This window comes from Trichomycterus rosablanca, chromosome 13 (assembly GCF_030014385.1).
Source record: "Trichomycterus rosablanca isolate fTriRos1 chromosome 13, fTriRos1.hap1, whole genome shotgun sequence".
Lineage (NCBI taxonomy): Eukaryota > Metazoa > Chordata > Actinopteri > Siluriformes > Trichomycteridae > Trichomycterus > Trichomycterus rosablanca.
In genome coordinates this window covers 31,676,505-31,691,670 of record NC_086000.1, presented here as the reverse complement: position 1 = coordinate 31,691,670, position 15,166 = coordinate 31,676,505, and the positions used below count along the sequence as shown (strand labels likewise).

At 41.1% G+C, this 15,166-nt stretch overlaps 2 protein-coding genes across 4 annotated transcripts in view; both read left to right on the top strand.

Moving 5' to 3' along the window:
- The window catches only part of LOC134324986 (AT-rich interactive domain-containing protein 1B-like), a 318,447-nt gene extending 315,531 nt beyond the window's left edge, over positions 1-2,916 (top strand). The window contains exons 20-21 of the mRNA XM_063006964.1: positions 51-181; positions 1,147-2,916. Coding sequence (XP_062863034.1) covers positions 51-181; positions 1,147-2,871 — 1,856 coding nt within the window. The 3' untranslated portion in view covers positions 2,872-2,916. The remainder of the gene's footprint in view (positions 1-50; positions 182-1,146) is intronic.
- Positions 2,917-5,848: 2,932 nt separating this feature from the next.
- The window catches only part of LOC134325462 (palmitoyltransferase ZDHHC14-like), a 56,179-nt gene continuing 46,861 nt past the window's right edge, over positions 5,849-15,166 (top strand). For all 3 annotated transcript variants that reach the window (XM_063007668.1, XM_063007667.1, XM_063007669.1), the window contains exons 1-2: positions 5,849-6,216; positions 8,878-9,141. In XM_063007668.1, coding sequence (XP_062863738.1) covers positions 8,909-9,141 — 233 coding nt within the window. In that variant the 5' untranslated portion in view covers positions 5,849-6,216; positions 8,878-8,908. The remainder of the gene's footprint in view (positions 6,217-8,877; positions 9,142-15,166) is intronic.

The window sequence follows — 15,166 nt, the reverse complement described above, 5'->3', positions numbered from 1 at the left end:
ATTGACATTTTCCGAACTGTACACTGAATTAAAATTTTTTTTCTTTAAAGGAACCCCGGAGGCCTGGCGGGTAATGATGTCTCTCAAGTCAGGTTTGCTGGCGGAAAGCACATGGGCGCTGGACACCATTAACATTCTCTTGTATGATGACAGCACTGTTGCTTCCTTTAACCTGGCACAGGTATTAACATTGCTGGATTTATTGTTGGGTTTAGGGACTCAGGTGAAGCAGCCCAGCACCACTGAGATCTGGGTTTGAATCTCAGCGGTGCTATCTACACAGACATGATTGTAGGGTGGGGATGGCCATGCCCTGTGATGGCTTGGCGCCCTGGCCAGGTATTTCTGTCTTGCGCCCAGTGTTTCCCGGTGGAACCAGACCCATGACCCTGACCTGGTAAAAATGAAATCACATCTCCCAAATCTAAAACATGTATTATTAATATTATTACACTAATTATATACAGTACAATCTGACTGATTAGTGGTCCAACTTATGGGGTAACAAAAGGGGTAATACAATTTGTATACCAATTCTACTAATTCTATAGCCTGTCCAGTAGGTCCCTTACTAGCCACTGTCACCCTAGCATTTCTCATAATGGGCTTTTGGACCTGGATTCTGTAAACTGCTTTTACACCTTATTTTGGCAGCTTTTGTATTTGGGGTCACCACCATTCTGTATACCAGACTTGACGCAGTATTTATACCAAATGCATTTACTGATGCAACCCTCCTACTTTTACCCAGGCTTGGGACTGGCATTGAGTGCGTATTGACAGTTGCACCTTTTTCAATTTCTAGGCTTTTAGCCACTGATCTTAGCCAATCAGGTTTGTGAACCCAACAAGCCAATAGATCTCAGCTGTAGTGGGCTAGTATACTTTACCACTGCGCCTCTCGAGCGCCCTGAAAGCTGCTGTAAGACAATAATCATGGAAAAAAGTGTTTAAATTTAACTTAATGTGAACTGAGTCTGACTTAAGTAAGGATTTTGACAGGTCACTGCTTAGCAGTGCTGTTTGTCTCTGTTTATCATGGATACCCAATACCAGTACAGGTCACTTGGCATTGCAAGTAACAACATAATATAAGCTTTATAACTTTTGTGATCTTTTTTTTTTTTTTTTCATTTTCCTCTTTAGTTGCCTGGATTTCTTGAGCTCATCGTTGAGTATCTGAGAAGATGTTTGATTGAGATCTTTGGAATCCTGGAGGAATACGAATTGGGCATCATCAGCGAGAAGAGTCCAGCTGTGGATGAAAAGGAAAAACACTTGATTACATCAGAGATACCTTGTGAGCCAGAGCCCAGTCAGGAAACCCCTAAAATGGAGGATCAAAATTTAGACGGAGAGGTAGAAAAAAGTCAGGATGGCAACCAGGAGAAAGAGATTTTGACGAAGACAGATGAGGAGGATGATCAGAAAGCGAAGGATATTATGGAGCCTGTTGGAGGCCAGTCGTCTGTAGCACGGGAGCCAAGACCCAAACAAGCCAGCAAATACGATAAGCTTCCTGTGAAGATTGTTCCCAAAAACGAATTAATCACAGACATTTCGGATGAGCTTGGCTACGTACAGAGTTTCACTAGCGGGCTACTTCACTGGAAAGCAGGTGGTGGGGACCTGACAAGTCACATCCAGACCTGCTTTGAGGGTAGTACTGAGTATGGGACTAAGACTGTGCCAAACAAGCAAGACGGCAGTGGTTTAAAATCAGAGGTTGATAATTCCAGGGTTGCAACTATAGATGACGTGTTGCCACCAAGACTGAGAGCTCTCTCTGAGGAAGAAGACTTGTTAAGCTCCTCGAGTGATGGCTTGTGTTCCTTTCGACTTTTTGAGAAACAGAAAGGGTTCGTTTTATTAGAGGATGAACCATGTTGTCCCAGTGAGTCTTCTCTGTGCACCACAGCCAGTTGGCAGGATGCTTTGGCCAGCCGCTGCATATGTGTCTCCAACATAATTCGCAGTCTGTCCTTCATACCAGGAAATGATACCGAGTTGTCCAAGCACCCAGCTCTGATTTTGATACTTGGACGATTACTTCTGTTGCACCACGAGCACCCAGAAAGAAGGAGAAATTACCCAAGCTGTGATAAAGAAGAGATCCGTGAGGATAAGGAGGGCTTGTCAGGCAGCCAGGATGAGTGGTGGTGGGAGTGTCTTGTAGCACTGAGGGAGAACACCTTGGTTACTTTGGCCAACATTGCTGGTCAGCTGGACCTTTCAGTCTATCCAGAAAGCATCTGCCTTCCAGTCCTGGACGGCCTGCTCCACTGGATGGTGTGTCCTTCAGCTGAAGCCCAGGATCCATTTCCATCAGCAGGTCCGCATTCCCAGCTCAGCCCCAGACGCCTGGTACTGGAATGTCTCTCCAAGCTTAGCATTCAGGACGGCAACGTCGACTTGATCCTGGCCACGCCGCCTCTCAACCGTCAGGAGAAGTTTTATGCTAAGCTGGTGAGCCAGGTCAGAGAGCGCAAGCTGCAAGTTTTCCGTGAGATGGCTGTGGCTGTTCTGTCCAACCTGGCCAGAGGGGATCCTTCAGCAGCACGTGCCATCGCCATTCAGAAAAACAGTGTTGGAAACCTTGTAGGCTTCCTAGAGGATGGCATTACCATGACTCAGTATCACCAAAATCCACACAGCTTGTTACACATGGGTCATCCTCCCATGGAGCAGCCCAGCGTGAGCATGCTGTGCCGAGCTGCCAAAGCACTGCTGGAACTGGCCAAGGTGGAGGAGAACCGCTCTGAGTTTTTACTGTATGAAAGTAGACTGCTGGATGTCGCTGTATCCACCGTGCTTAACTCAAGCATAGTGGGAATCGTCTGTGAAGTGCTCTTTTATCTCGGCAAGTCATGACAAAAAGCGCGACACCATTTCAACCATATTACACCAATCACCTGGTTAAGGCACTTTCATATTTATATTTAAAGAAAACAAAGTTGCTTTATATGTGAATAAATAAAACAAATCACTTTGAAGAGCTGTGTTCTATTAACTTTCATTTGGGGATTTTAGATAATGATTTTCATACAGATATTTAATATTGCAGTTTTAATGTTTGTCCCTCACTTATTATGTTCTTATTTTAATAACCAAAGGTAGCGTCCTGGCTTTTGGTTCAGAAGATTTATGAGGATTTGTTCTGTCTCTTTATAGACTTTTGGAATTTTCTAAATGTACATAATCTGTATCTGTGCAGTTTTTGAAAGCAGAATTATTTAAGATTGTAGATAGAGCTTCAGTTTGATATTTGCTTAAAAAAAGACTTGCTTTTGCTCATTTTGTTATATCCATGTTTGAAATTGTGTCACAGAATTGTGCAATATAATGGTGCAAATTGCCTGTTAAAGGTGAGAGTGGTTTTGTTCCTCTGTATGTTCATCATGAGAATAATGTGCGTTACCATGAGGCGGCAGTATTGTATTAAAAAGAAAAACTTATTTCATATAACAAGACTTGAAATGTTCATTTCCGTTTTAGTGTTACAGCCATTTCTAATGCCAACAATAAAAATATGTATTTAGCACCTATTTCAAATCATTTCACCTTTAAATCCCAAGGTACTGCTGTGTATAGAAAATGTTGTACATTGTTTTTTTTTTTTTTATGTTGTTGCTTTATAATCAGTTTTCTCTTTTTTCCAGAAATGTGGTAACTGCAAGTGGTTGTAGTTTGTAAAATTAATTTTATTGTTCATGTTGTTTAATTCATAATAACTATGGGTATGGATATTTTGTAAATGAGGTCCAGTTTTGGACTGAGGGTAGTGAATATGTTCTGTCGTCATAAAGTTTCTGTATAGCTGAACACTGACCAGACTTTGATTATCATGTGTGGAAGTGCCACAGGTGACATGATGCTTGTTAAGATGACTTGGAAATGGATTTCTTCTTGTTCTTCTTTTTCTCCCAAGACTTTTGTTATCCAAGTTCATGTAAATCAAAATAAATGATGTTGAGCAAAAATGACAAATGAAATTTGGTGCGAAGCCATTTTTAAAAAATATGATTAATAACTTATTCCAGTGTGTCCACAGTTTTTATTTGGCTGAAATTACCAATGTAAGGCCTTAGTAAGTATTTAAATTGACATGTACATTTTAGTCTCATGGAATTAAACCTTTTTACAGTACATTTTATATTAGACACCAATGATGTGAGGTTCCTGCTAAAGTCAGTGGTTTGAATTAAACAGGGTTAGCTAGTCTTAGCTACAGGATTTATATTTTAAAAAAAAAAAAGACAAAATGAAGAAATGTCAATTTTACAAAAAGTGGATTGTGAACAGCAGATATTCTCTCTAATCAAACTTGTCTCTGTCTATGACCCTAAAACACACTGCATACTAGTGATAAGTCATTGTTGCTTTGTAAGATATTCTGTTCCATTAATGATCATTTAATTTACCTGCTTACTTTGCTTGTATATTTTCTGTAAAATTAAAGACTGTATATACAGTTAAAAGTTTACATAAACTTGTAAGAATGTATGTCATGGTAGTCTGAAGATGTTAATGATACTTCATTGTCCAAATACATACATTTATGACTTTTAATTATTTTATATTTTTTGTTAATTTTCTAGAAAACAAATTGCAACAAAAAATTATTGCTGTGCAAGAAAAAATACTCTGTTCCTGTGGGTTTTTTTAGTACATGTGATCAGCAACAGACATTAATCAAGTTTTAGGTGCCCCAAATTTCAAGGATACAAGCTCGCAACCCCATTACAACCTTGTCGTCTGCTCCACTGGCTTATTATTTCAGTGCATTACTGTAAAACGTGCATATTTTACAGAGTGCTTGGTACTTTTTTATATAAAAATGAAAAAAAATAAAATAAAAATATGAGAAAAAAATGTTGCCAAAATTTTTCAGAAAGTATACACGCACATAGACTGTAATTTATAATATTTCACTTTTTTTTAATTTGAAGAAGTTGGAGAAATATTTGCAACACCAGTCTGAAGCATAGTACCTGTAAATGTTTACTTGTTTCATCTGCATCAAAACTCATGTACAACATATGTATGATTTATCATATAACATTATTTTGAACCCATGTTTGGTTATTTTTCTACAATGACTAAAAGCTGTAATAAAGAAAAGATAAGAGAAATAACAAGAAATAAGGTAAAGACATTGCTACCAATAATATTACTGTGCCAGTATCATGAAGTGGGAGCTAAACACTTAAAATATAACAGGATCAGTCTGGTGGAAAAACATAGACAAGACAACAATATAATTAATAATAAAATATAATTATATACTTGTGATAATGTTGGACATCAAAATTATTCATTCATTAATCGTCTGTTTAACCACTGCTTAATTCTGGTCAGGGATGCAGTGGGTCCAGTTCACTGGGGAAAAAGAAAGAAACACCCAGACATGTTGCAAGTCCATTACAGGGCACCCACAAACATTCACACACACACACACACGACAATTCTCAGTAGCTCCAGTTGACCTGACTGTATGATTGTGGACTTGTGGGAGGTAACCGAAGCGTGGGGAGAACGTGCAAACTTCACACAGAATGGACCCTGACCACTCCATCTAGGAATTGAACCTAGAAATCTTGCTTGAAGAATCATGTGTAATTTAGCTACATTCCTGTCATGAATGTAACTAAAGTGTAAAACACGACGTTAAAATCCTAATAAACAAACCTATTATTACTGTTGTTATTATTATTATTTTTGTAGTCCGTAGAGCTTTCCGTATAAACTACAATACCCATAATGCAGTGCGCCGAGCTCCTCACATCCTCTTAGCTTCAAGTTGCTGGAGTGTTTATTAGTTTCTGGAAGCGTCGGGCGAGGGCGCGTACAGACAGACGGACTGACATGACGGACATATTTTTGGGTTTATTTTTGTCCGTTTTTACATCGCAGAAAGACGTTCAACCACTTGAAGAGTTTACTGAGTGAATTTAGCAGAGCAAAACCCCCAAACTAATGTCGGGTTTATTAAGTAATGTGAGGGCTGAGATGGCGATGCCGGAGCTGCAGTAGTACCGACACACACCGGAATCAGACTGAGGAGGAGAATATGCTAAAGATTTCAACATATTAACCACTTTTGAAGTTATTTTTAAGAAGATAAAATGGTTTGTTTAGTTTTGGCTGCTTTTCTTCAAAATAAACCGGGATAACTGAAGACGAATCGCGTATAAATACTGAAGAAGCCTCTGTTGGGTGAGTTTGTATTAGTTATGAAGCGTTCCAATTAGCACACTACTGTACTAAATAGTACACTAAATGGTATTAGGTGGCGTACTCATGTGGCGTACTATTTAGTATGATAGTATGCGGTTTGGGACGCAGCCTAAATTGCTTAATTGCTAAATCTGTATTCCAGTTCAGCGTAGCCTGTTTAACTTAGTTAACTGACACTTAAACAGTTAGTTATCTGTTTCAAAAGTATGTGGAGACCCAGGCTTAATAGCTACGTTTACACGTTTCAGCCCCAACAGTTGGTGACAGGTGTATCAAACCAATGAACTGAAATAGATTCAAGAGTTTTATTGTCATGTGGACAGAAGTACCAGCAGTTACACTGTACAATGAAATTCTTACTTTGTTCGTCCCCCAAACATCAATAAGTATTATACATAAAACAAAATTAAACTAACAGAATAAAAACTTAGTATAAAAAACTTTAAAAAATATACATTTAAACTATAAAACTTTTATATACAAAGGAATGAAAATAGAAATAAACTAAGGCAGTATAAAAAGAAAAAAAAAAGTAAATAAATAATATTGCTCCAACTTTGTGGCAACAGCTTAGAGAAAACCCTTCCCTGTTCCACTATGACACCAAGTGCATGAAGCGAGGTTCATAAAGACATGCTATGAGAAGTTCGGTGTGGTGGACCTTCAGTGACCTGCACAGATGAATTGGAATCATGACCGAGAGTTAGGCCTGCTCGTCCCAAACAATTACCCAATACGTTGTATTTACACTGCTCAAAAAATCAAGGGAACACTTAATCATCACAGTATAGCACAAAGTCAGTTAAACTGCCCAGTCAGTTCACCTGCTTTGATGCAAATGAAAGTCTTTGGAGGGACGCACAAACCTCCATGTGATAGCCAACAGTACCCTGAATGCTGTTAGGTACCTAGATGAAATCCTCAGAGCCATTGTCAGACCTTACGCAGGTGCAGTGGGCCCTGGGATCCTCCTAGTTCGGGACAATGCCCGGCCTCATGTGTTCAGAGTGTGTAGGAAGTACCCGGGCGATGAACGCATTGATGCCATTGACTGGCCCTCACGTTCCCCAGACCTGAATCCGTTCGGTCGGTGGCTCTGCTAAGATTCAATGTGTGCACACACTCTTATAATTGGGGATGTTGCTGTGTTCAGAATGAACCAATCCTATTCACCCATGTTAAATAGTAGTCAGTACCTGTCATGAATTAAAGTACAAAGTTCAGCTTTTCTAGACATTTACTTAGTTGCATCCTACAGCTGAAGCCACAATTTAAAGATCTCATTGTTGAGGTATGAGAAAACTTGTCCAGGAGGCCACTAAAAGACCTAAAGCAACTTTGTCTGCCAGAATTTCTTGCAAGTACTTATTGTGTACAACATGTGACACCAAGAATCTCCCCAGTTCTTATAAGTCTGGACTGTGGGTTAGGGAGGCAGGAAAAAAAAACATTCAAACCCTACCTACGTCAATGGCAAAATCATGTCTAATGAGACCAAGGTTAAACGTTTTGTCCATAATTTCAAAAGGTATGGTTGGTGCAAACACCATACCCACAGTTAAACATGGTGGCTGGGTCTGGGGCTTTAGTCAAGGTGGAGGAAATTTTGAACAGTTCCAAATATCAGTCAGTTATGGCACAAACCCTTAGGCCTCTGCTAAATCTGAAGCTTTTACGACCCAAATCAGGGTGGCACAATGGCTCAGTGGGTAGCACTGTCGCCTCACAGCAAGAAGGTCCTGGGTTCGATCCCCAGGTGGGGCGGTCTGGGTCCTTTCTGTGTGGAGTTTGCATGTTCTCCCCGTGTCTGCGTGGGTTTCCTCCAGGTGCTTCAGTTTCCTTCCACAGTCCAAAAACATGCAAGTGAGGTGAATTGGAGATAGTAAATTGTCCATGACTGTGTTTGATATAACCTTGTGAACTGATGAACCTTGTGTAATGAGTAACTACCGTTCCTGTCATCAATGTAACCAAAGTGTAAAACATGACGTTAAAATCCTAAAAAAACAAACAAATGACCCAAATCATACCTCCACATCAACAAAATAAGGGTTTTACTAGAAGAAGATTAAACTTTATGAATGGCCTAGCAGGAGCCCAGACTTCAATCAAACTGAAAATCTGTGGGGTTGGATGTTTATGTAACCAAAATAAAGATGTCACTTTGTTTTTAAATTAACTGTATTTATTATAGGTCACATTACAGGTGAAAAAAGGTCTGTAATTATTTATCTTGGTCTTATATTTTTACATAACAAAAACCTGTCATTTTAACAGGCATGTGTAGACTTTTGTATTCACTGTAAATTGTGTTTGTTTCTCATAGACTATATTATTATATTATTTTTTCAGTTTCTTAAAGTTATATAAAAAAGGAATAATGTTTATTCATTTTCCAAGCGATTTACTTTAGTATGAAATTTCAGGCAAGGCTTAAACATGTCTGCTATAGAACGCAATGTTGTACAGAGACCATAACATACCGACATACAGCACTTCTGATTGAACTCATCAGTTAAAGAGCAGGTTTAGTAAGTATGTTGAAATCAGAAAGACAACAGACAGTGTTGGACTGACTCATACTCTTCAGGATTAGACCTGTTCATCCCTGTGCTAACAGTTTCACCTTTGGATTTGCAGGATTGTAGGGTGACATTTCACTCAACAACGCATGCCTCTCGAGGGAACTGAGCGTCTTCGAGACTGTGAATACAAACAGATCAGCACTTGCAGTTCGACACCAATGGAGTCTCCTCATAAGGCTGCCAAGAGGAAGTGGCAGGTTTTTCCTGGGAGGAATAAATTTTACTGCGATGGCAGGATTATGATGGCAAGACAGACAGGAATTTTCTACCTGACTCTCGTTCTCATCGTAGTTACTAGTGGACTCTTCTTCGCATTTGAGTGAGTTGTTTTCATTTACACATTTTACCACTGCTTTATCCTGGTCAGGATACGATGTGTCCGGTTTCCCATAATCACTGGGCACAGTGCGGTAACACAGTATGGACAGGACATCAATCTGTTTCTATATTAAAACTCTATTGATGAGGATGAAAGTCTTTTTTTGATGACTGGCGTTGTATTGCCTGCATTTATTTGTCTGAAGTCACAAGATAATGTTTATCCCGGAGGGTTTTGTTTAGGGCTGCACTAACGACTATTTTTCTATCAATTCATCTATAGACTATTTTATCGATTAGTCGATTAATCTAAACAATTAATTTTCCTCCAAAAAATGTAATTCAGAATCTCGTTTAAGCTGCTTTTATTTTAACAACAAACTGTATGGCATAATAATATGGCACAAAACTAAATGTACACAGGGTTTATGTCCATATTATCACATTCTCAAGTGCTCCATATTAAACAAAGTGCAACACGGGTTTATGGCTTTCCATACACAAAGCAAAGTGCTTAAACTTATAGCAGAAATAAAATAGAGGTAAGCACGTCTCATTAAGTCCAACGTACAGTAACGACAGAATGAACCCAGATTCTAACCTACACATTCACTCAACGCTTACTTCAAATTCTAAGCGATGTAAACACAGTGGTAAGTGTTTCACATGAAAAGCTTTTTGTGCTTTGAGTGCTGTGGAAACTGCAAAAATCATGAGCCCAACGCAGCAAAGTGCGCAGCGCTGAGGAATACGCTATTCCAAAATCTCAGTGATTAAGAAGCCTAATAAAACAGTATAGAAGTAAAAGTTTTCCCGCGTCTCATGCGCCCTAACTGAACTCGCTAACTTAATCTCCACGATTAAGAAGCGTAATGAAACAATATAGACGTGCAACATCACGCTAGTGCTGCTGTGGTATATCATTAAAGCTTCACACAGTGTACAAACCCTTTTTGTTTTGTGCCAGTTTTAAGTATTCCCAAACTTTTGATGATTTGAATCTTGTAAAACTTTTAGCTTTTCTCTGACTGCTGCAGACGGCATTGTTTAAGACTGTCGACCAATCGCGGCAGCCCTAGTTTTCTTTTTTAATATTCTGTTCATCATCCATAAGCATGAGCTTTAATGTTTGCTAATATTTACATTTTCAGCATTTAGCAGACGCTTTTATCCAAAGCGACTTACACAATGAGCAATTGAGGGTTAAGGGCCTTGCTCAGGGACCCAACAGTGGCAACTTGGTGGTGGCGAGGCTTGAACCGGCAACCCTCTGTTTACTAGCCCAGTACCTTAACCACTGAGCTATCACTGGCCCCTTTGATATAGTTAGGTGTGTAGTGATATTAGCTGGTAGATAAGATGAGTCATCTTACTTTATTTCTTTGTGGCAGTAATTTTCTAAACCTTTTCTAAATGAAGTTAAATAAAAGCTCCTTTTACTCTTGAATGCAAACAGTGATCGCTTAACTAACTTACTCGCTCACTGACTCAACTTGGGCTGTAATTTAGAGGTTTGGATGTGAAATATGTTGCACATTTCAGACCCTTAGGGCTATTCACAGCAGCCTCTTTAATAAATAAATATTAATAAATACTATAAGGACCATTTGTATTAAAGTGGATGTAGAATTTCAACTACATGATTCATACATGTAGCTCTGATTGTATCTGTATGGATGTTTTTTGTCAGATTAAAATAATAATTAAATAGATAAAACATATGAGCCCAGTCTGCACCACCAGTGGTAAATGTATGAATCAATGATTCCTTTCACTTGCTTCTGTTATGAGTCGCCACAGCAGATCATTTGACCACACACTTGATGTCTTACTGGTACAGGAAAAAGTTCTTGGAAGCATCTAATTTATTTATTAATTATTGGTTTTATACACTTGTTAGCAGTGGGTGTGGCTAACAAACCAAAGGTCAGTAATTAGGAGAGGTTTCCACATACGTTTAACCATATGGTGTATATCGGTACCGGAATATTGGTACAGAGCCCCTGGTTAACAGTACAGAGCCGCTGAATATTGGTACAGAGCCGCTGAATATTGGTACAGAGCCCCTGGTTAACAGTACAGAGCCGCTGAATATTGGTACAGAGCCGCTGGTTAACAGTACAGAGCCGCTGAATATCGGTACAGAGCCTCTGGTTAACAGTACAGAGCCGCTGAATATCTGTACAGAGCCTCTGGTTAACAGTACAGAGCCTCTGGTTAACAGTACAGAGCCACTGAATATCGGTACAGAGCTGCTGGTTAACAGTACAAAGCCCCTGGTTAACAGTACAGAGCCGCTGAATATCGGTACAGAGCCCCTGGTTAACAGTACAGAGCCCCTGGTTAACAGTACAGAGCCGCTGAATATCTGTACAGAGCCTCTGGTTAACAGTACAGAGCCCCTGGTTAACAGTACAGAGCCCCTGGTTAACAGTACAGAGCCACTGAATATTGGTACAGAGCCCCTGGTTAACAGTACAGAGCCACTGAATATTGGTACAGAGCCCCTGGTTAACAGTACAGAGCCCCTGATTAACAGTACAGAGCCACTGAATATTGGTACAGAGCCCCTGGTTAACAGTACAGAGCCCCTGATTAACAGTACAGAGCCACTGAATATTGGTACAGAGCCCCTGGTTAACAGTACAGAGCCACTGATTAACAGTACAGAGCCACTGAATATTGGTACAGAGCCCCTGGTTAACAGTACAGAGCCACTGAATATCGGTACAGAGCCCCTGGTTAACAGTACAGAGCCACTGAATATCGGTACAGAGCCCCTGGTTAACAGTACAGAGCCCCTGGTTAACAGTACAGAGCCGCTAAATATCTGTACAGAGCCTCTGGTTAACAGTACAGAGCCCCTGGTTAACAGTACAGAGCCACTGAATATTGGTACAGAGCCGCTGGTTAACAGTACAAAGCCCCTGGTTAACAGTACAGAGCCGCTGAATATCGGTACAGAGCCCCTGGTTAACAGTACAGAGCCCCTGGTTAACAGTACAGAGCCGCTGAATATCTGTACAGAGCCTCTGGTTAACAGTACAGAGCCCCTGGTTAACAGTACAGAGCCCCTGGTTAACAGTACAGAGCCACTGAATATTGGTACAGAGCCCCTGGTTAACAGTACAGAGCCCCTGGTTAACAGTACAGAGCCACTGAATATTGGTACAGAGCCCCTGGTTAACAGTACAGAGCCCCTGATTAACAGTACAGAGCCACTGAATATTGGTACAGAGCCCCTGGTTAACAGTACAGAGCCCCTGGTTAACAGTACAGAGCCACTGAATATTGGTACAGAGCCTCTGGTTAACAGTACAGAGCCGCTGAATATTGGTACAGAGTTTCTGGTTAACAGTACAGAGCCGCTGAATATTGGTACAGAGCCTCTGGTTAACAGTACAGAGCCGCTGAATATCTGTACAGAGCCTCTGGTTAACAGTACAGAGCCTCTGGTTAACAGTACAGAGCCCCTGGTTAACAGTACAAAGCCCCTGGTTAACAGTACAGAGCCACTGAATATTGGTACAGAGCCCCTGGTTAACAGTACAGAGCCACTGATTAACAGTACAGAGCCACTGAATATTGGTACAGAGCCCCTGATTAACAGTACAGAGCCACTGAATATTGGTACAGAGCCCCTGGTTAACAGTACAGAGCCACTGATTAACAGTACAGAGCCACTGAATATTGGTACAGAGCCCCTGGTTAACAGTACAGAGCCCCTGGTTAACAGTACAGAGCCACTGAATATCGGTACAGAGCCCCTGGTTAACAGTACAGAGCCACTGAATATCGGTACAGAGCCCCTGGTTAACAGTACAGAGCCCCTGGTTAACAGTACAGAGCCCCTGGTTAACAGTACAGAGCCCCTGGTTAACAGTACAGAGCCGCTGAATATCTGTACAGAGCCTCTGGTTAACAGTACAGAGCCCCTGGTTAACAGTACAGAGCCACTGAATATCGGTACAGAGCCGCTGGTTAACAGTACAGAGCCGCTGAATATTGGTACAGAGCCTCTGGTTAACAGTACAGAGCCGCTGAATATTGGTACAGAGCCTCTGGTTAACAGTACAGAGCCGCTGAATATTGGTACAGAGTTTCTGGTTAACAGTACAGAGCCGCTGAATATTGGTACAGAGCCTCTGGTTAACAGTACAGAGCCGCTGAATATCTGTACAGAGCCTCTGGTTAACAGTACAGAGCCTCTGGTTAACAGTACAGAGCCCCTGGTTAACAGTACAAAGCCCCTGGTTAACAGTACAGAGCCACTGAATATTGGTACAGAGCCCCTGGTTAACAGTACAGAGCCCCTGATTAACAGTACAGAGCCACTGAATATTGGTACAGAGCCCCTGGTTAACAGTACAGAGCCACTGATTAACAGTACAGAGCCACTGAATATTGGTACAGAGCCCCTGGTTAACAGTACAGAGCCACTGAATATCGGTACAGAGCCCCTGGTTAACAGTACAGAGCCACTGAATATCGGTACAGAGCCCCTGGTTAACAGTACAGAGCCCCTGGTTAACAGTACAGAGCCGCTGAATATCTGTACAGAGCCTCTGGTTAACAGTACAGAGCCCCTGGTTAACAGTACAGAGCCACTGAATATTGGTACAGAGCCCCTGGTTAACAGTACAGAGCCCCTGGTTAACAGTACAGAGCCACTGAATATCGGTACAGAGCAGCTGAATATTGGTACAGAGCCTCTGGTTAACAGTACAGAGCCGCTGAATATTGGTACAGAGCCTCTGGTTAACAGTACAGAGCCGCTGAATATTGGTACAGAGCCGCTGAATATTGGTACAGAGCCGCTGAATATTGGTACAGAGCCTCTGGTTAACAGTACAGAGCCGCTAAATATTGGTACAGAGCCTCTGGTTAACAGTACAGAGCCGCTGAATATTGGTACAGAGCCGCTGAATATCGGTACAGAGCCGCTGAATATTGGTACAGAGTTTCTGGTTAACAGTACAGAGCCGCTGAATATCGGTACAGAGCCGCTGGTTAACAGTACAGAGCCACTGAATATCGGTACAGAGCCGCTGAATATTGGTACAGAGTTTCTGGTTAACAGTACAGAGCCGCTGAATATCGGTACAGAGCCTCTGGTTAACAGTACAGAGCCGCTGAATATTAGTACAGAGCCTCTGGTTAACAGTACAGAGCCGCTGAATATTGGTACAGAGCCTCTGGTTAACAGTACAGAGCCGCTGAATATTGGTACAGAGTTTCTGGTTAACAGTACAGAGCCGCTGAATATTGGTACAGAGCCCCTGGTTAACAGTACAGAGCCGCTGAATATCGGTACAGAGCCTCTGGTTAACAGTACAGAGCTGCTGAATATCGGTACAGAGCCGCTGGTTAACAGTACAGAGCCACTGAATATCGGTACAGAGTCACTGGTTAACAGTACAGAGCCACTGAATATCGGTACAGAGCCGCTGGTTAACAGTACAGAGCCGCTGAATATTGGTACAGAGCCGCTAGTTAACAGTAATGGGTTGTCCTAAACTTGCTGGTTACAGCCAACTGTTGACATGATTTGCTTTTCCAATTGCACCATCAGTCATATTTTACCAAATAAGATATCCAATCCAAATATCAGTCATCTTTTAGCTAGTAAAATAATAATTGTGTGATTAACTAGTAACAATTAACTAGTACGCCTAAACAACTGATTAAGAAACTCTCGTATGTGAAAATATTTTGTGTTGCAAAATCTGGGGTTGCAGTCGTCGCGTGAGACTGTTCCTCTTATTCCTTTCTTCTTTTTATAGTGTGGTCATACAATGTCCTGCTCCTCCCAAACGTCTCCACCAAAGCCAGGATTTAAGATTGTGGTCTAGCCTCGGTTACATAATAAATATTTCACTAAACAATTACATTGTAGAAGAACTGAACAGCTACAATCAATGACAAAGTGAAAGTAGATTTATTTGGCAGAATAATGAACATCTGCGGCCGGTGTGGAACCGAGTTCATATCAGAGCACAGGCACATTGACTGCACGTGGTCCTCGG